The sequence below is a fragment of the Schistocerca cancellata genome, chromosome 1 (genome assembly GCF_023864275.1).
Source record: "Schistocerca cancellata isolate TAMUIC-IGC-003103 chromosome 1, iqSchCanc2.1, whole genome shotgun sequence".
NCBI classification, from domain to species: Eukaryota; Metazoa; Arthropoda; class Insecta; order Orthoptera; family Acrididae; genus Schistocerca; species Schistocerca cancellata.
Genome location: NC_064626.1, coordinates 421,673,964 through 421,695,252, shown reverse-complemented (window position 1 = coordinate 421,695,252; position 21,289 = coordinate 421,673,964). Strand labels below are relative to the sequence as shown.

Genomic DNA, 21,289 nt, shown 5'->3' with positions numbered 1-21,289 from the left:
CCAAAAATTTGGGCTTCAATAGGTTGTTAACTTGCTGTGAAGTTGCTGTTTCAACCATCTGTTTAATATATTTGGGGATTCCAGTCAAAACATTAAGGCCTTTTTGGATATAGAAGAGCAATACCTTCTCAAATGTACTATCTTCTCCCCTTATAACAAGATGCACATTTTGACACATTGGACACACTTTGTTATGATACAATGCCTGAACTTTAGATGAAGATTGGTCAGGAGGGCTATTCTCCTGTGCTGCCTTTGAAGGGTGGGTGTTAATACTACCCAACAGACCACCTGAACTGTCAGAAGCAAGTGTGTGAGAAGTCATGGATGCCGTAGTGATAGCAGGAGCAGCTAGGGAAACAAACAGTCCTGGGAGACAGATCCCTGCTTTTCTGAGTAAGCCGCATACAACTGAGATGTGGCAAGTTCCCCATAGGTTGCCCACTATTGACTGTTCTACCTCAACAGCTATTCATCTCATTGGTGCACACCACACCTTAAGATTGATGATTTTTTTTTTTTTTTTTTTTTTTTTTTTGGGGAGGTTTGTACCATCCTCATAGCCCCCATGACGCACAACGTTCCACCGCTGCACCACACTGTGGATGTTGAAGCTTACCCAGAGTTTATGGTGACAGAGGACTAGTGGCACTTACCATTTCCTAGCTCAGGAACCTGGGGTCACCAAGTCCATACCCAGCAAACGGACGAATGCTAAGCCCCGCGAGGGGGGGGGGGGGGGTCATTGTTGTATTTCTATTGTAGGGTGCTAGAGCAAAGAGAGCCAAGTCAGGCAAATTAAATTAAAAAAAGTCGCACATTGAAATGTCATATATTAGCCCTAATAAAGCTCTGTAATTGAATTTCCATTAGGCCTACACAACAGGTGTTTTGGCTTCAGAACTACAGTTTTGTTTTTGTATATTATAGTAAAGTGACTTGTTTGTCGGCTGGATAAATCTAACACTGTAGGTTCACAGTCCAATTCTTGATCAGTTCCAGGACTTTCTTTCACTTATCAGTTCTTCTTCTAAATCAGGCAACAACTCATATTTGTGAAAGTGCTAGGTAGTATTATGGTTTGGAGTCCACCTGAACGGTAGGGCCCCCTATAATTGGGTAGATAGATCATAGGAAGACAAGGACATACCATTTCCAGTAGGACTATGCCTAGAAAAGTACCTTGATTTTCTAACCCTCTATCAGGTCAGAAACAGCTTTACTTACCTACCACATTATATTTTCACTATTATAACTGCATCTAAGTTATAATAGAATATACCCACAGAGTGATCTGTGATAATGTTACAAACTTTCAGGGATGATGGAGAGGGATAAATACATCAATGTGAGATAAGGGTCCCTAGTCCAGAAACGACCGAGGCAAAAGTTATAAGCAAAAATCATTCTGATATCTATGAGGGTGGACTATGTGTACCGGTACAGTTGTTGCTAAGGTTGTATGGTAGACAGCTTTATGAGGTAATAGTATGGACCAAAACAAAAAAGTCTAGTAAATATAGGCTCTAAAATGCATACCTTAAGAGCTGTGAACACTTCTTCACCTTTGATTCTGTGAAACAAATACCGTCTTCTGCAGGCTCTTTGCTTTTCATGTTTTGGGAGTCCCAGAAATGACCACACCCAAATGAGCAGAGCACATCAATGAATACATGAACTTTCAACCTTGGGGACGTCTGGTACCCACTTGCTCTATGTTTGTATATAATGACTCCAGACACCTGAGTATCCGAAACGCAACTTTGGCCCTTTACATTGACCCAATCCTTGCAATTCAACATAACCCCTCATTCCACCATTCCACCTGATTCAGTCTCTATTAGCCTACTTCTATAATCTTTGTTCCCCTCATCCTGAGAGAAGGTTGGTCTGTCATAATCTGGACTGTAAGTAACCTGTTCGCACAACTATTTCCTCATGTCTTTGATGAAGAGGGGATCTTTTGTTGAGAAAAACAAAAATACTTTCCTTCTATATTTTTGTGGCTATTGGCTTTAGTGAGAAATGTGCTTTTTGAAGGTAAGTACAGTACTACAGTATGTATAGTCTGCTAAAGCTTCTTTCAGCATTTGCTACTGGAGATACATAGTTAACAACTTGCTTGTAAAGCTTACCTGAAAAATTTCGCTGTCCTTTTTTGTAGCGTTTGTACTTTTATTGTTACAACTGTGTCTTTTGTCATTAATCCCAGTTTTAATCTGAACATCCCCAAGTTCCATTCCCTCCAAACAGTTGTAGTATTGTTCCTTAGTGACCTGTGTTCACTTGTAAGTAAATCTGTGAAATGCCTTTGGAAATATTCCACAGGAATTTTTGTCTTACCTACAGCTTCTGAAAGCAATTATGAAGGTATTATTTGCTGCAAAAACACTTACATTTCCACCAAATTCAATAGTACCACCAGCAGCCAGTGCTTCTTTAATAGTACTCTGGAATGCAGATACAGACTGGGAACTGTGTAGTGGTCCATACAGAACACCTTCCTGCAGAGGGTCTCCCATCCTTTTAATAATTTGAGCATATGCTTTTTTCAGTGGTTCAAGTACCTTTTCATAAATCTGAAATAAAAGTAAAATATTTGAAGCAAATAGTTCAAAACATACAAATAAATTTTATCTGTATAGAAATACCAAAATTTATTAACTGATCACAAGCTTTTGCTGGGCTCTAAAATGTTACCTACAAGGTATATATGGTGTTTGTGTGTGATATCAACTGTTTCTGCTTACATTCTCCCTTGAATGTCATGAATGATTATTATTGCCGTATCACTTAAATTCTGCATAATCTCTGTGACACCATTCCCTACATCCCATTTTTATTTCTTCTTCTTCTCATTCTCCGTCTTCCCTCTTTTCATTATTTCTACAATCTCTTATGTACACGTGTTCCACCAGCTCCTGCCTGTGTCGACCTTTCATTATTCTTCACTTATTTGTTTATTTTTTTCCATGTTTTGGTTCTTTTTCTGTCTTTACATTTATTTCTACTAGAAATGAAAACAGAAAATGAACTGTGCTTGTAGTGTAATATTGAAAAAATTAAGGAGGCAATTGAGATTAATTTAGCGAGTAACCTTGTGAACAGGGATGGAGGTTTTTGCTTAAACTCTGCCTGGAATCATGCTCTCTCCCTTGTCAAAAAACAGAGGGACAGAGTTAATGTTACCTCACTTGCTAGTATGTAGTCTCACTATCGACATCTCTGGCTTTGGTCATCTTTGGTGGAACTAGTTTTCTGTGTGTGTGTTTTTTATCTTTCCTGACTTACTCCGAGAACCGAGGTTTTAAATTTGCCTGTACATTGCTTGTCCATTGCAGTTTGTGCCCTGAAAATGCCTGGGTGTTTTCCTGCCGAAATATCGGCGGTCACTGTAAATTTTACCTGGCTGATTCCCATAAGTTGTTTGAATATCAAAAAAGTTCCTTTCCATGTATTCGTGGAAACACCTTTGAAATTTTGAAACAGTCATACAAAGATCCAAGACATTTTCTGCACAGTGAGCACAGCTGCTTTATGTGTCTACAACTTGATTTTGTGAATGTCTCTAAGACAACACCTTTCGATAGCCCTGTAGAAGGCTATTGTTTATGCCTACAGCTGTTTGTGCTTCAGAGTGGAAAGCTGTTAAAAGCACTGAAAGGTGCCAGGCACTGAAAGGTTTCAGGGATTTTAAGTTGAGGAGTGTCTTACTAGTAAAGAACAAATTTTTTGAAACTTCATGCATGATGAGACATTTTTTCATACATCTCAGTGCTTATGACTTCATATCTCTTGAACTATGACAGTAGGTGGTTCTTACTGCGAAAGTGAATGTTGCCTTACAGTAAGGGATATACATACCAAGGTTGGTTGAGATCGGTCCAGTGGTTTAGGAGGAGATGTGGAACATACACAGACATATGTACTTACATACATACATTTTTTATAATATGTATGGATTTTTCTTTGTTACATACTCATCTCATCTCATCACAATCTACTTCATCTTTAGCTTCACTCTACATATTGTCTGTCTTCATTAACTGCTACAGTTTTCTGGTGAACCATATGCCTCATAGCATAGGATGGCCAGTCTAATTCTTGGAATTCAAATACTGATTCCATTATATGTGTCCAGTCGCATTAATGTCACCATCGCCTGTGTTTGATGTCAGTGCCCAATAACCACTCACAGACATCAGGTGGTAGCACTACCAGTGGATGGTATATAAAGCATAGTGGGGGGACGCAGAAAACAGTACGTTGTTGTAATGTGGAAACACAGCAATTTCTCTGGTGTCCAAAAAGGCATGATCATTGGCATTTGGCCAATGATGGAAACACTTCCGAAATGCCTATGTTTGTAAACTGTCTGCAAGCCACTGTTGTTAAAGTATACTGTGCATGGGAAAATGGCACTATCCAAAACTGGCAGTGAGGGAACTGTGGTGCACCAATGGCCATAGGTGATGTGTCAACAGCAGTTGCAGTGATGAGTATGGTCGAATAGGCATGCAGCAGTTAAGAAGCTGACTGCCAGATGAATCAAGGAGCTACCAGCAGTGTCTCCTTAACAACCATTCAGTAATTGTCGTTGCATATGGGCCTCCACAGCAGCTGATGTGTTCATGCACCCATCTTGACTGCTGTTCATAGGCAACAAAGGCTGGAATTTGCACACCAGTACCACAATTGGACATCCACTGAGTGGAAAAAGGTGATCTTTTCTGCTAAATATCATTTTATACTCCACCGGACAAGTGTGTATGGCATGAAACATCTTAAAGCAAATACGCTGTAAGAATCGTTGGAAGGGTCTGGACCAGAGGAGGGAGCACCGTGATCTGGGGAATGTTTTTTGGCATTCTCTGGGTGATCTTGTCATTCTGGAAAGCACAATAGGTCAACAAAGTATGCATTTAAAATTGGCAACTGTGTCCACCCTACATGCAATTTTATTCCCTTGACACGATGGCATCTACCAACAGGACAATGCAACATGTCATACAGCTTGCAGTGCATGTGCATGTGCATGACCACCTCAATCGGGCTGTTTGTGCCATGGATCCTTAACTGATAAACCTAGTCCAGCTGGCCACAGTACTGGAATTGGCATGGCTCCACATCCCTTTCAGGAACTTCCAGAATCTCATTGACTCTCTTCCTACATGTCTCGCAGTGGTCCATGCTGCGGAAGGTGGTTATTCAGACTTTTGACAGTCGGTCACATTAATGTGGCTGGACAGTGTACAATGAAGCCAATGGATGCAGTACAACTAAAGAGGAGCTAGCTGCAGCTGTACACTCAAGAATCATGGTGGTTGCACAAAGGCCAAAGTACTGCGACTTCATTTCATTTCACTTACAGTTCTAACATGTATTACTATAAACACTCTTGCAGTGACCTTTGCTGTAATTGAGCATTATCTACTGACCTAATTCGACAGTACTGTGCAATTGCTGCTGCTGAATTTTGACTGTCTGACCGGTCAAGAATCAGGCAGTGTCAGAAGCATGTCATGCTACTCTCAGTACTGTAATTTCACCTTCCCAAGTCTGTCTGTTTATACTACTTGATTCACAGTGTTTGTGTTCAATAAATGTCTGCCTGCTGCATGCTCAACATTGACAAGAAGTTGGAGTATACTTTTCTAGCAAACAGTTCAAGTATGAAATGGTTATGTGCTACCAAACTCTCAGGAACAGTTAGAGCAGCAGTTTGGGGAAACAGCCCAATGGCTTTGACTGTGAACTACCTCCAGCACTATCTGTTCTATTTGTTTTTCCTAAATTGTCTCATGCATCATGGGAAGTTTCATGTTATCTTCATTATACCTCTTGTTGCAGTTGCTACAAACTGTGATATCTAACTAGTACTTGCCATAACAGACCCTTGAACCTCATGCCTATTTGTGATGGAAATTCACTGCTGCAAACAGCTCACTGCAAGGATGTGAAGATTTCAGGACCACTAAAAAAACACACTCTGTTGTTGACTCTTATCCCATATCATGACCAGATGAATTTGAAAACAGCAGTTGGCAAACTTTTTTTAAGATAGACTCTGATGAATCATATAAACAAATCATGGCCATCAATATTTCTTTTGGGCTTTATCAGTGCAAGAGGCTCTAATTAAGACTGACAACACATTTGCAGTTTGTAAAGGTTCTTGGAACACCTCATTCACGATATACCTCTCTTTGCAAACTACCTTAATGATAGAATTGATACTGTGATCAAACAACAGAACTACTTGAACAATGTTCTGCTCTTTTCTTACATCACTATATTACAGGTTGTAAGTAACTTAAATAAGTTTAACTCTATGAATTAGGATAGATTGCTACTCACCACATAGAGGAGGCATCGAGTAGCAGATATGCTCATTTAAAAGTAGACTAAACTATTGGGCATAGCCCTTCTTCAGATACAATTTAGTTTACTATTACATGGGCTTTTCTGCCACTCAGTGCTTTCTGTATTTGGTGAGTATCAATCTATCTAATTCATATTGTTGTTAACACATCGAGTGCCATGAGGCCGGCAGCAGTCAAGTTGTTAAACAAGTCTACATTTTTCCAAGAGTAGATCAAATATTGGGGCCAGATTCTCACTGATCATCAATATCACCTACAGACTTCTATGTGGCAACCATTAACTCACTTACAAAGATATCAATTAGAAGCTTTCTTAGCAAAGTTATTATTACACAAAAATTAATTCCCAAAGCTGTCAACTTCATGTATGCATTGAACTGGCCCTATTGTAAAGATGTTCAGTATCAATGGTCTTTTGACTGCAACAAGACATTTCACCCATTAATACAAAAGCTACATTCAGCTCCCTTAAGTGGCCTACATTTTATAAAATAATTCTTTTTCATCCAGCAGCAAATGCTCATCAGCAGGGCATTAGCATTGTGTTGGCATACAGAGTGCTCATTTCTACTGAGTAACCTATTGTGTAGAATTCAAGAAGCTTGAATTAGGCCCAAACCAATTACCCATGAGTTGGAAAAGGGGCTTTTACAATCAGTTATCTGTTTTAAAAAATTCCAGTTATTATTACACAGTATGTAGCTCCATTTAATAACAGACCATAAGCAACAAATGGTGACTTTTGGACTACAAAAGTCATTCTAACTTGATGGTGCAGCGCTGGACAATTCCTTGAGCTCTTTTAATCACAATAATTACAAAACCTGTCAGATTCAGACTGGGTTCCAGACCAGAACTTGAACCCAAAACCTTGTTTTTTCATGGCCAGTACTCTTACTGACAGAGCTGTGCAGGCACAACTTAAGGCCTCTCCTCACAGCTTCAGTTCTGCCCATACCTCACCATTTATCTTCAAATCATCATAAAAGCTCTTCTGCATCCCTTACTGGACTGGAGCCTAAATAAAATAACTTTTCGATGGACAGATGCCAATGGCAGAGGTGATGTAGCTGGCTACAATACAGCACACCACATACTCACACAATGATTTTAAATCGCTCTGCTTTGCTCTCCCCCTCCAATCCAACCTCTCATCCAGTAAGACTCTGTATTGTGGTGTAACTTGTTGATTCTGTAGAAAAACGTGTTCCACTTCTAACCACTCAGGCTGACAAAAGATGTTTGTGGAAAGCAGAAATGTTGCTTTGGTAGTTTTGAAGTGTGGAACCACTGTGCACTCTGTTTGTCATATGTAAAGATGGATGTAAAAGACATTGGCTCTGAACATCAACAAGGTGTGATGACACCTGCTAGGGAGTGCCGTTTGTGCTTTGGTTTTGCAGCTTGACAGTGCCTGGGAAGTCAAGAACAAAAGGTGTAGATGATAATGTTAATGCCAGAACAGTTGAAGAATATACATGAGAACTGTCCATCTGAATTTCAGATCAGTAAATCAGGACATGTTGTGATCTGTTGTGAGATACAAGTTTAGAGAGATCTGTTTAATCCACAACTGTACATATCAGCCAGGTGACCAGGTCGTGTATGGAGTGGAACTCATCAAACCAGAACGAAACTTGTCCCATTGCAGTATGTACCTCAAAACAGGCAACACTGTGAGCATGTGGAGCCCAAGAAAGAGCTGTGGTTGACTGATGTCTGGCCTCACCATCCAGTTCACTGAAATGAGCATCACAGTCTTTTCTAGTCAAGTGTAGCCTTCTGAAAAAGGGATATTATAAAGAAATGGTGTAGCTACAGTGTACAGCTGTTTCTGGAATGAGTTTCTCACTTTACAATGAAGTGAGACATCCATTCTAGCTACAAAACATATTACAAATTGACAGCAAGAAAGAATTGTCTATTTTATGCCAGACGATAACCTCAAACTGTAACAAAAGGTTTTCTTTTCATTTCACATACCATTGTGGATGCCACTGCTGGTGATTCACTGCTGGTACAAGGTTGAACAGAGAAGGCATCAAAAGATTTGATTTCTGTGCTATTCCACATCCAGCACAATGGTTTAGCAGAGCACCCAGTCCACACTAGAGATTCAGATGCCGGCCGGAGTGGCCGAGCGGTTAAAGGCGCTACAGTCTGGAACCGCACGACCGCTACGGTCGCAGGTTCGAATCCTGCCTCGGGCATGGATGTGTGTAATGTCCTTAGGTTAGTTAGGTTTAAGTAGTTCTAAGTTCTAGGGGACTTATGACCACAGCAGTTGAGTCCCATAGTGCTCAGAGCCATTTGAACCAAGATTCAGATGACCAAGGCATTCAGCAAAACTTCAACAGAGGCCACACTTATACCCACCTTGAATGCATATATTGCCAGGCCACAACTATGCCATGTCTCCTTCTCATACTCACCTTGCACAGGTATCCAAAATCTGCTCCTCACCTCTGTATGGATGTGGTCTTTTGGCAGGCATCTGATACCACACATGGCAACTTCGTGTGTACTGTAGTAACTAAAAGTGACACTTCCAGGTACCACTCCAACCAGTTATGCCCACTGTGCCTCATCCATCAATCACACAGTTATTGGGAGCTCCAACGTTAGGCAGGTGATGGAGCCCCTTAGGGAAATAGCGTACAGGGCTGGAAAGAATTCCAACATGCACTCAGTTCATCTGTCGGGGGGCCTCAACCAAGATGTGGAGGCGGCCTTGCCTGCGGCTATCGAGCATACGGGGTGCAGTCGTCTGCAAGTAGTTGCTCACATCGGCACCAGTGATGCCTGTCGCTTGGGTTCTGAGGCGATCCTCAGTTCGTACAGGCGGCTGGCAGATTTGTTGAAGACCGCTGGCCTCGCACGCGGAGTGCAAGCAGAGCTCTCTATTTGCAGCATCGTTCCCAGAGTGGATCGGGGTCCTTTGGTTTGGAGCCGAGTGGAGGGTCTCAACAAGAGGCGTCATCGACTCTGTGACGGTCTTGACTGCAGATTTCTAGACTTGCGCTATTGGGTGGGGAATTGTAGGACACCCCTAGATAGGTCAGGGGTGCACTACACAAAGGAAGCGGCTACTCGGGTGAGCAGAGCACTTGTGGCATGCACATGGGGGTTGTTTAGGCTAGGCAGTAGTGCGAGGTGTCCTGATGAACACTCACCAGTCGACGTGCAGGCAGGGAAATCAGGACGCGCTCAGTGTAAAGACACTTCAGCTATTAAGATATTAGCAGTAAATTTTCAGAGTGTTCGGAATAAAGTTCCTGAATTTACTGCCCTCCAGGAAGCATGTGGCACCCAAATTATACTCGGGACTGAGACCTAGCTGAACCCTGAGATAGGCAGTTCTGAAATATTTAGGGAGGGTTGGAACTTGTATCGGAAAGACAGATTAGACACCGTAGGAGGTGGTGTCTTCATTGCAGTTGACAAAAATATTGTGTTTACTGAGGTCGAAGTAGAGTGTGATTGTGAAGTTATCTGGACAAGTTTAACAGGGCTAGGAGAAATAAAGTTAATTGTTGGGTGTTATTACCAGCCACCAGGTTCCACTGTGACAGTTCTAGAATCATTCAAAGGGAGTCTACAATCTGTATCGCAGAAGTACCTGGATCATGCTATATTAGTCGGAGGTGACTTCAACTTACCTAGTATAGACTGGGATGTCTATGGATTCATTACAAGTGGTACAGACAAGCCGTCGTGTGAATTACTTTTGAACACATTACCCAAAAACTGTCTTGAGCAGCTAAATCAACTGCCAAGGTGTAATGGAAATATTTTAGATCTGGTAGCCACGAACAGACCAGACCTCATCGACAGTGTCAGTGTTGAGACAGGGATTAGTGATCATGATGTTGTCATTATGACTATGGTTACGAAAGTTAAAAAGTCAGTCAAGAAGGCTAGGAGAGTATTCTTACTAGAAAGAGCAGATAAGCAGTTGTTAGCATCCCACTTCGTAAATGAATAGACTTCATTTACTTCTGGTATGATGGACGTGGAAGAATTGTGGGCAAATTTTAAACACATTGTAAATCATGCATTGGAGAAGTATGTGCCGAAAAAGTGAGTTACCGCGGTTTAACAGCGTAATTCTGAGAATGCTCAGGAAGCAAAGGCAGTTGTACTCGCGGTACAAGAAAGATCGGGAGAAAGAGGACAGGCAAAAGTTAGTAGAGATTCGTGCTGCTGTAAAAAGACCGACGTGCGAAGCATACAACCACTACCACCATCATACCTTAGCGAAAGATCTTGCTGAAAACCCGAGGAAATTCTGGTCTTACGTAAAATCGGTAAGCGGGTCGAAGGCTTCCATCCAGTCACTCGCTGATCAGTCTGGCCTGGCAACGGAAGACAGCAAAACGAAAGCTGAAATTTTAAATTTAGCATTCGAGAAATCTTTCGCGCAGGAGGATTGTACAAACATACCGCCATTTGAGTTTTGTACAGATTCCTGTATGGAGGACATAGTGATAGACATCCCTGGGATTGTGAAGCAGCTGAATGGGTCGAAAATAAATAAATTGCCAGGTCCTGATGGGATTCCAATTCGGTTTTACAGAGAGTACTCTACTGCATTGGCTCCTTACTTAGCTTGAATTTATCATGAATCTCTTGCTCAACATAAAGTCCCGAGTGACTGGAAAAAAGCGCAGGTGACGCCTGTATATAGGAAGGGTAGAAGGACGGATCCTCAAAATTACTGACCAATATCCTTAACATCGGTTTGTTGCAGGATTCTAGAACATATTCTCAGTTCGAATATAATGACTTTCCTTGAGACAGAGAAGTTGCTGTCCATGTATCAGCACAGCTTTAGAAAGTATCACTCCTGCGAAACGCAACTCATTTTTTCACATGATATCTTGTGAACCATGGATGAAGGGTATCAGACGGATGCCATATTCCTTGACTTCTGGAAAGCGTTTGACTCGGTGCCCCACTGCAGACTCCTAACTAAGGTACGAGCATATGGGATTGGTTCCCAAATATGTGAGTGGCTCGAAGACTTCTTAAGTAATAGAACCCAGTACGTTGTCCTTGATGGTGAGTGTTCATAGGAGGTGAGGGTATCATCTGGAGTGCCCCAGGGAAGTGTGGTAGGTCCGCTGTTGTTTTCTATCTACATAAATGATCTTTTGGATAGGGTGGATAGCAATGTGCGGCTGTTTGCTGATGATGCTTTGGTGTACGGGAAGGTGTCGTCGTTGAGTGACTGTAGGAGGATACAAGATGACTTGGACAGGATGTGTGATTGGTGTAAAGAATGGCAGCTAACTCTAAATATAGATAAATGTAAATTAATGCAGATGAATAGGAAAAAGAATCCCATAATGTTTGAATACTCCATTAGTAGCATAGTGCTTGACACAGTCACGTTGATTAAATATATGGGCGTAACATTGCAGAGCGATATGAAGTGGGACAAGCATGTAATGGCAGTTGTGGAGGAGGCGGATAGTCATCTTCGTTTCATTGGTAGAATTTTGGGAAGATATGGTTCATCTGTAAAGGAGACTGCTTATAAAACACTAATACGACCTATTCTTGAGTACTGCTCAAGCATTTGCGATCCCTGTCAGGTCGGCTTGAGGGAGGACATAGAAGCAATTCAGAGGTGGGCTGCTAGATTTGTTACTGGTAGGTTTGATCATCATGTGAGTGTTACGGAAATGCTTCAGGAACTCGGGTGGGAGTCTCTGGAGGAAAGGAGGCGTTCTTTTCGTGAATCGCTACTGAGGAAATTTAGACAACCAGCATTTGAGGCTGACTGCAGTACAATTTTACTGCCGCCAACATATATTTTGCAGAAAGACCACAAAGATTAGATAAGAGAGATTAGGGCTCATACAGAGGCATATAGGCAGTCATTTTTCCCTCGTTCTGTTTGGGAGTGGAACAGGGAGAGAAGATGCTAGTTGTGGTACGAGGTACCCTCTGCCACGCACCGTATGGTGGATTGCAGAGTATATATGTAGATGTAGATGTAGAAGGGATATCCCTGCCAATAATCCAATATGACATTTAACATTTACTATCTCCACTGCTACCGCAGCTATGTCCAAGAAGGGCACTTCAGAGTATGTGTCACTGCGATACTGTCCCTCAGCTGTTGTCATTGTACTTGTGTGTGTCAATACTTTGTTATGAAATGTCAGATGCATTACAACCAGGCCCTTCGACCCCTCATGCCACTTGTGCTCAAGACTTGGCCAGCCTGGTGGAAGATTTCACAGATTCCAGTTTCCTCCACTGAGTGAGGTGATGCAGTAGTTAAAAAGTGGGGATATGCTGTGGGTACAGTAGGGAAAAGGTTATTTACAACTAGTAAAGAAACCAGACTGCAGTTATAAGAGTCGACAGGCATGAAAGGGAGTGGTTGAGAAGGGAGTGAGAGTAATGTTAGTGAATATGTGCACTGAGAAAGCAATAAACAAAACAAAGGTCAAATTTGGAAAATGAATAGCTCAGGGAGAAGAAATAAAAACTTTGATTTTTACAAATGACATTGCGATTCCATCAGAGGCAACAAAGAACTTGGAATGACAGTTGAATAAAATTAATCATGCCTTGAAAAAGATTACAAGATGAACATCACAAAAGTAAAACAAAGGTAATGGAATGAAGTTGAATGAAATTAGGCAATGGGGAAATTAGGTTAGGATGTGAGACCCTAAAAGTGATACATAAATTTTGCAATTTGGACAGTAAAATAACTGACAATAACTGAAGTAGAGAGGATATAAAATATAGAATGGCTAGAGCATGATAAGTATTTCTGAAAAAGAGGATTTTTAAAAAAATCTTATATGCATTAAGTGTTAAGAAGTATTTATGGAAGATATTTTCCTGGAGTATTATATGAAAAGGGAACATTTATTCAAGAAAACTATAAAATTATGAGATAGAATGGCTGACCCTAATACACACATTTAAAAGTGCATATACTATCCTAGCTTTTGGTACTAACAGTTCCTTCTTCAGCAAGAAGAGCGAGGTAGATTTGGAAAGATTAAAAAGGAAGGGGCAGATCACTCAAACTCCATGTTTAGAGGGACCTGCCTGTTGTGAGAATGAGGAGATACAAAGATGTCTCATCTTGTGTCCAAGTGATCTATTCTTCCTTTTTAACCTTCCCGAACCTATCCCTCTCTTCCTTCTGATGGAGGAATTATTAGTTCCAAAAGATAGGATTAAAAATTATATGCATTCACAGCTATATGTGTTTTACCATGTGAAAAAATGAACATATTTACTGTTTTTTGATAATGTTTTTATTATTCTGAATCATGGATCATGTTCAAAACTTTTTTTTATTTTTGATAGAGGGAATATTATAATTTTCTTTTGTAATTCATTTCATCATCACTTGAAATACATCTCATCAGACTGCTTTGAAGTAAGTACATAGAACCAAGAAATGTCAATTCAATAACTTTCACTGATATGCTACAGATAAATAATGTGACATAGCCCTTTCCTCACCCTAAATCATACATATGGAAAGTGAAAGGCACACAGCATTTTTAAACTTTTGATTTCCTTGCTTTGAAAGTGAGGAGGAAGAAACCCATTTTAGTAGTTAAAAAGGGTCAAAGCAGAATCAGGTCCCTCATCTTGAATTTATGATGAAAGCATGTGGGGAAAATGAGCATATTATAAAGATTAGATAGAAATTTCTTTCATGACCACACATCAACAGGAACAAAGCAGAATGAGACAAGATGGAAATTAACAACAAAATTACTGCATATAGGAGACATCTTGTACATGCTTGGTAATTCATTGTTAATTTCCATTATATTCTGTCTTACTGTACCTCTATAATCCATGGTTATTAACTTTTTTGACTTTTATTAAGGTGAAAGAATCTGAAATGCTACGAGTCTTTCACTTTTTGTGAGTGATTGTTTACTGATCAGTTGCCACTGATAAGTATACTATCCTATGGATGAGTAGAATTTTGTATTAGACATATTAATAAGTGAAGTTTTTTATAATATCATAAATAAGATAAATATATTTACCTTCTCATGGAGAATCAGTCTCCTAGTAGAGGTACAGCGCTGTCCAGCAGTGCCTACACATGCAAATACCACAGAACGGACAACCATTTCCAGATCAGCATCTGCATCTACAATAATAGCATTGTTTCCTCCAAGTTCTAGTAGATGTTTACCAAACCTTTCTTGCACCTGCAATGCAACCTAAAAATCAAATCAATCAATAATTAGTTTTTTAGTAAGATAACAAATATTATTCATATAAGTAAGTGACACAGGTATAAAAATTACAATAGGTAAAATTATCCCCAACATTACTAATAAAATATGTCTACCTGTCTCTGGTGACCACTGTTATACACGCAAAGCAATTAATGAATGATTCTGGGTGCAGTGTTAAACTTTAATCTTCTGTGTGTTCTTTTGTGGATCTACTGACTTCCCTGGCAGTGCTTCTATGATATCAAAGGGTTGGAATTCTTCAACAAAAGATTTTGCATGAGATGGATGAAATAATATCAAAATCAATGACTATAGATTTTTGCACCTTACTTTCTTTCATCCTACTCCTGTTTCTTTAACATCCTAGCTGAATATGTAGTACCAGCATTGTAGCTCAACAGGAGTATGAGTTTCATCAGATGGAGTGAGCAAAGGAAAAACGGAGATAGGGAGCAAGAGGAAGAATTGGGGAAGAGTGGCTGATAAACTGGAGAGAGAAGCAGTGGGTGCAGAGGATAAGAATGTGGCACCAGTAAGCTCATTCTGACCTCAGGCTGAGGAAACTGTGTGCAGGGCGTAATGATGTGATTTGGGATGGAGAGATAGAACAGAGAATAGAGAGCCTATGGAGAGAAAGGTGAAAGTTCAGGATGAGTGAAGTCTGGGTTGTGGAGGTGGAGGTGGGTGTGGGGCATGTGGCTAGCAGAGACTGAGGCCAGGAGGGTGATGGGATCAAACAATGTGTTGGGAACACAGTTTCCATCTAAATAATTTGGAGAATCTGGTGGTGTGGGGAAGGACTGAGATGGCACAAGTTGTGAAGAAGCCATTGAAATCAAGCATTTTGTGCTCATTGGTGTGTTTTGCCATTGGCTGGTCAACTTTGCCCTTTGCCACAGTTTTTTAGTGGCCATTCATTCATTTAGTCAGCTAGTTGGTGATCATACCCATATAAAATTCTGTGCACAAGTTACAGCAAAGCTGGTATCTGAAATGAGAAAAAGAGAGAAGTAAAAAGACTGTGAGTGCATAGCTGGAATAGAGGGCTGTGTAGTGCTGGAACGCAGACAGGGAATGGGATAGATGGGTGAAGGACAGTGACTAATGAAGGTTGAGGCCAGGAGGGTTACAGAAACATAGAATACATTGCAGGAATAGTTCCGACCAGAACAATCCAGAAAAGCTGGTGTTGGCAGGAGAGATCCAGATGGCACAGGCTGTGTAGCAATCATTAAAATGAAGAACAGTATGTTGGGCAGTATTCTAGGTTCCTACATTAGCAACAGGATGGTCCAGCCATTTCTTGGCCACAATTTGTCAGTGGCCACTCATGAAGAAAGACAGGTTGTTGGTTGTCATGCCCACATAGAACGAAGTACAGTGGTTGCAGCTTAGCTTGTAGATCATACGACAGTGTGACAGGTAGCCCTGTCTTTGATGGGTTAGATGATGCTTGTGACTGGACTAGAGTAGGTGGTGGTGGTGGTGGTGGGATGTTTGGGACAGGTCTTGTAACTAGCGCTATTGCACTCCTTTGCAGCTGGTTCCTTAGGTGCTCAGAGCATTGAGGGTATGGCACAGAAACCAGGGCCAAGTTTGGGGGACAGTGCCTGTCTGTGAAGGTCTTTGTAAGTTGTATCAATGGCAGAGACCATGGACATTGTAGGTTTGGTGGCTTCACAGTAAACACTGGTAACTATGCCATGTGACCTCTGGGCACGCTATTTGACTGCCTGAGGAACTACCAATATGACAGTACAACTGGCCATAGATGAGGCGAAAGCCAATCCTCTTTAGGCAGCTGCCTTAAGCAGATCACTGTCAGCTGCACCAAGCCAACATCTGCTCGCTGCCATTGCCACTGTCACTGGATTCTGAGTATGGCATCATTCTAGCCTGTTGGACTCTGCTGAATTTGTCCTCTTGACCTGCTGCACTACTGTTGGAATCTGACTTTGTCAGCAATGCTTGACAACAGAAACTTGTCCTATGGATATTTTGCTGTTATGGTCTAAGTTGTGTTGAACACTAATGACTCACTCACATTATTATCAGGAGCCACAGATTAATTCCTGTGAAAGATGCTGACTTTCTGGGACTTTAGTGCCAGTCCCTTCTACTTCATTTACATTCTTGTGGAGCACAATTTTTTTTGTCATATATGGGGATCCAGAAATTTAAATTGTATTAATGTTCAGTGACCAGTGAAGACTGTAACTGTAAAAGTCTTTATTTATTACTTCAGAATACAGTGAATAGTGATGAGACATTAGTCTCATGTGTGCAAGACTGCCACAGTACCAGTGACCTTAAACATTAACCTTGGAGGACAGTATCTATACCTAGACAGCTGATAAGAACAAGAGAGTGTGCCAAAGATGGATATAGCATTTGTTAATCTCATCAAAAACAGCAAAAATAACTGGAACTGTGTGAAAAATAATAAGAGCAGCAGCAGAAGCTGATATTACATCAGCAGCACCAGCAACAATTGCAGTGTGATTTACATTAGCAGCAGAAAATAGAACAGCAACAGAAGCAACATAAGGAGGAAATGTTGTCTCACTCCAAAGTGGTTCCACTCCTCCAGCACAGTCACACTGGCCGCACCCTCTGTGTTCAATAGTGAGTGTGACAAAGTAGTTCATATATGGCATACCTATGCCATCATCTCACGATGGGGCATATTACTGATGCCGCTTGTCACCGAGACCACTTCCTTGCTTGGACCAGAAGCATGTCAAACGATACCGAAGGTCCCTCCCAGGAACCTTTTTGCCTTCACTCTGGATGAACTCGTGGAGAGACTGTCAAAATACTTTGACTACCAAATGCATATTGTACTAGTAACTCGTAAGGATGTCCCAAACATATTTGGCATGGCCTGTTTTAATCCATTCCATTTCTCGATTCCCCCCGGAGGCTCGCCACTCTTTGGCGGGTTCATGCTTGGCTACCACGGGACCCCGACCTTTGCAGCATCTTTTCCCTTCCATACTGCATGTCTATTCTCTTACTATTCTTTTTCCTCTCCCTTGGGGAACATGTCTGGGGTATTATTTGGAATGTTCCGCATTGTCTGTCGCTGACATAAGAACAGTCTCACCACTATTTATCATTTCCTTTTCCTTTCTTTGTTTCTCTTCTCCTATCCTTCCTCTGCTTTGGTGTTTGAGGTTCCTCTTTTTCTTCTTCCTCCCTCTTTGCTTCTAAAGGCTAGCCCCCATGTTTGACGTGTAACAGGTGACTGGGTAACGTGAAATTCCCATCCCCGGGTCGATAATTAGGGTTTGCACGTACCTCCTGGTGCAGGCCAGGCCCAGCGAGGGGTAATTGCATGAGCTGCTACCTTCCCAGACTGTCGATTGGTCCCTCTGTCAGGTGTTTGGGAGGTGTGACCTGAGGTGTGAACAATCACCTTATGAAGGAGGTCCCAGTTGGAAAGAGAGCACCATTGAAGATGCTGGCAACCATGGGGGATTTTTTGCAATGAGCCAATTATCTTCACAATCAACATCTACAAAAAATAAATGGAATGAGGCTAACGATTCGAAGATCCTTCCAGCTGCATCATGGTTCCTCGTGGATTCATGTACTGAAGACAGTCAGTCCTTCACAACGGTAAAACTGTTTATTATTCAGAAAGGTGTTGTTGCAATTGCCATCCCTGTGAAATCCTGCTCTAGTTTATGGAATAGCACTTTGCTTTTGGAGACTACTTCTGATTCTCAAGCACAACTGCTTGTCGCCTCACTTCTCCACAGCTATCTTGTTCCTGTTGAGGCCCACAGAACTCTGAATTCTTCCTGTGGTGGTATTTACACGAGGCTGCTCACCGGTCTGACTGAGGCTGAAATCCAATCCAATCCTCTCTGATCAGGGAATCATTGCCATACATTGGGTGATGAAAAAGTTAGATTCCTCCTTAGTGCCCATACACATCTTTTTCTCACCTTTGGTAGAGTGGTGCTTCCATCCAAGATAAAAGCCGACTATGAAATTATCACAGTCCAAATGTACATTCTGAACCCAATGCATTGCTACCAGTGTCATCGTTTCAACCACACGAGAATGTCTTGTCGATGCCCAGCTTCACTCCTCCCTCGCAACCTTCGAAGAACAAAATTTCCCCAGGTGTGATGAGTAAGTGGAATATCTTACAAATGTTATCCTTACCACTGCAGAACGTTCCATTCCTCACACTTCCTCTTTACCATACCATGTCCCAGTCCATTGGTGGGCTGAGGCATGCTGCGACACAATTTGAACACTGAGACTTGCTCTCCATATTCTTAACTGTCATTCTACAATGGGAAACTACATTTGCTACAAACAAATGTGAGCATAGTGTCATTGTGTTCTTCGGGATGGCAAAAAAGCTGGCTGGATTTCATTCACTAGTTCTTTTAACAGTTCCGCCCCTTCCTCTGTTGAGTGGGCCAAACTCCGACAGCTCTCTGGGACCAAGATCCATTCTCCAATTTCTGGCCTGACACTAGCAGACAATGTCATAGTGGACCCTATTGCTATCTCCAACCCCTTGGGATGCCATTTCACGGAAATTTTGAGCTCTTCCCACTATTACCCTGCCTTCTTTCATTGGAAACAAGTGGAGGAGGCTCAGGCAATACCCTTCTCTTCTCAGAATTGTGAGCGCAATGTCACCTTTACTACGAGAAAGTTTGACCATGCTCTCAGTTCATCCTGATCCTGCACCCCAGGGTCAGGCACAGTCCACATTCAGATGTTGCAGCACCTTTCTCTTGTGTGCAAGCACTTTCTGCTTAATACGTACAACCGCATATGGGCAGAGGGAACATTTTCCGGACACTGGCATGAAGCCATCGTCATACCCATACCTAAGCCCAGTAAGGACAAACACCTTCCTTCTAGCTACCACCCTATCTCTCTCACCAGCTGTGTTTGCCAGGAGATGGAACCTATGATTCATGCACGGCAGATATGGTGGTCCGAGTGTCGCAATTTACTAATCATTGCTCAGTGTGGATTTTGAGCACACTGTTCTGCAGGTGACCAACTCATCACTTTGGCCATCCATGTCATGAATGTTTTTCTGTGGAAATCCCAGACTGTGGCCATGTTTTTCGATTTGGAGGAGGCCTACGACACCCGTTGGGGAACTGGTATCCTTTGTACTCTCTACATGTGGGGCTGTGGCCACCTGCCCCATTTCCTTGAGGAATTTTTAAAAGATTAAGTTTTCAAGGTGTGTGTGGCTTCTGCCTTGTCAGACACCTTCATCCAGGAAAATGGTGTGCCTCAGAGTTCTGCCCTGAGCATCATCCTCTTTGCTATCACCATTAACCCTATAATAGTGTGTCTTCTGCCGGGCATCTCCGGCTCCCTTTTCATTGATGATTTTGCTATCTGTTGCAGTTCTCCATGGACCTGTCTCATTGAGCGGTGTCTTCGCGATTTCTCGATTGTCTTCACTCATGGAGCATCGACAATGGCTTTCATTCTTCCACTGACAAAACCATTTGTATGAATTTTGGATGGTGCAATTGGTTTCTCCCACTATCTTTATATCTTGTGTCTGTTGCTCTTCTGCTGAAACTATGAAATCCCTGGGGCTCATGGTCAATAGGAAACTTTCTTGGTCCTCCCATGTGTCTTACCTGACAGCCCACTGTACGCGGTCCCTCAGTGTCCAACATGTCCTCAATGTTCTGCAGTACAGATCACACCACCCTCCTCCATTTGTACTGGGCTTTTGTCTGTTCGAAGGTAGACTATGGGTGCTTTGTTTATGCATCTTATGCCGTTTCATCACTATCCACCATTGTGGCATCCACTTGGCCCCTGGCGCGTTTACAATAGCCTGGTTGAGTGTCTGTATGCCAAAGCTGCTGAACTACCACTGTCCTACTGCTGTTACTTTCTCCTCAGCAGGTATGCATGCTGTTTGTCCGCCATGTGTGGCCACCCATTCTGTGCCTCCTTCTTCGAGGACTCCTTTGATCAGCAGTATGGGGTGTGTCCCTCTTCTTTGTTACATCCTGGAGTCTACTTTTTTCACTTCCTCCGGTGGCTTAACTTCACACTACCTGCATCTTTCCTGGTGGGTGTGAATCCTTTACCACTTTGGCTTCATGCAGTGGCCCGTGTTCACCTTGACCTTCGTTCGCTTCCTAAGGACACTACTCCAGCCTCACTCTATTGCTTTCAGTTTCATGACCTTCACATGGAACATTGCAATAGTACATTTGTGTACCCTGATGGCTCTTGGACTAACTGTGATGTCAGGTGTGCTTTCGTCATTGGCGCTTGCTTTTTCCGGTTTGGCTTCTGGCACACTGCTCAGTATTTACAGCCAATGTCTTCACCATGTATCAGGCCATGGTGTACATCCAGTGACACCATCTTGTCAATTGTGTCCTCTGCTGAGACTCTCTCAGCGCCCTTCAAAGTCTATGTGTGCTGCACATCGCCCATCCCTTAGTGCAATAGGTCCAGGAAAACTGTCACTTGCTCGCTCTAGGTGGAGCCACTGTGATGTTTATGTGGGTTCCTGGTCATGTCGGCTTGCCAGGAAACAAGGCTGCTGATGCTGTTGCCAAGGCTGCAGTCCTTGTACCTCAGCCCACTAGTTCCTATATTCCCTCCAATGATCTCTTGGTTGCCACCTGTCAGGAGTAGGTGTCC

The 21,289-nt window shown here is 42.1% G+C and overlaps 1 protein-coding gene across 1 annotated transcript in view; it reads right to left on the bottom strand.

Annotated features, from left to right (window-relative positions):
* Positions 1–21,289, bottom strand: part of LOC126176053 (alpha-aminoadipic semialdehyde dehydrogenase-like) — a 67,734-nt gene that overhangs the window by 11,392 nt on the left and 35,053 nt on the right. Inside the window, exons 5-6 of the mRNA XM_049923189.1 lie at positions 14,426–14,605; positions 2,397–2,579 (exon numbers count right to left, since the gene is read on the bottom strand). Coding sequence (XP_049779146.1) covers positions 2,397–2,579; positions 14,426–14,605 — 363 coding nt within the window. The remainder of the gene's footprint in view (positions 1–2,396; positions 2,580–14,425; positions 14,606–21,289) is intronic.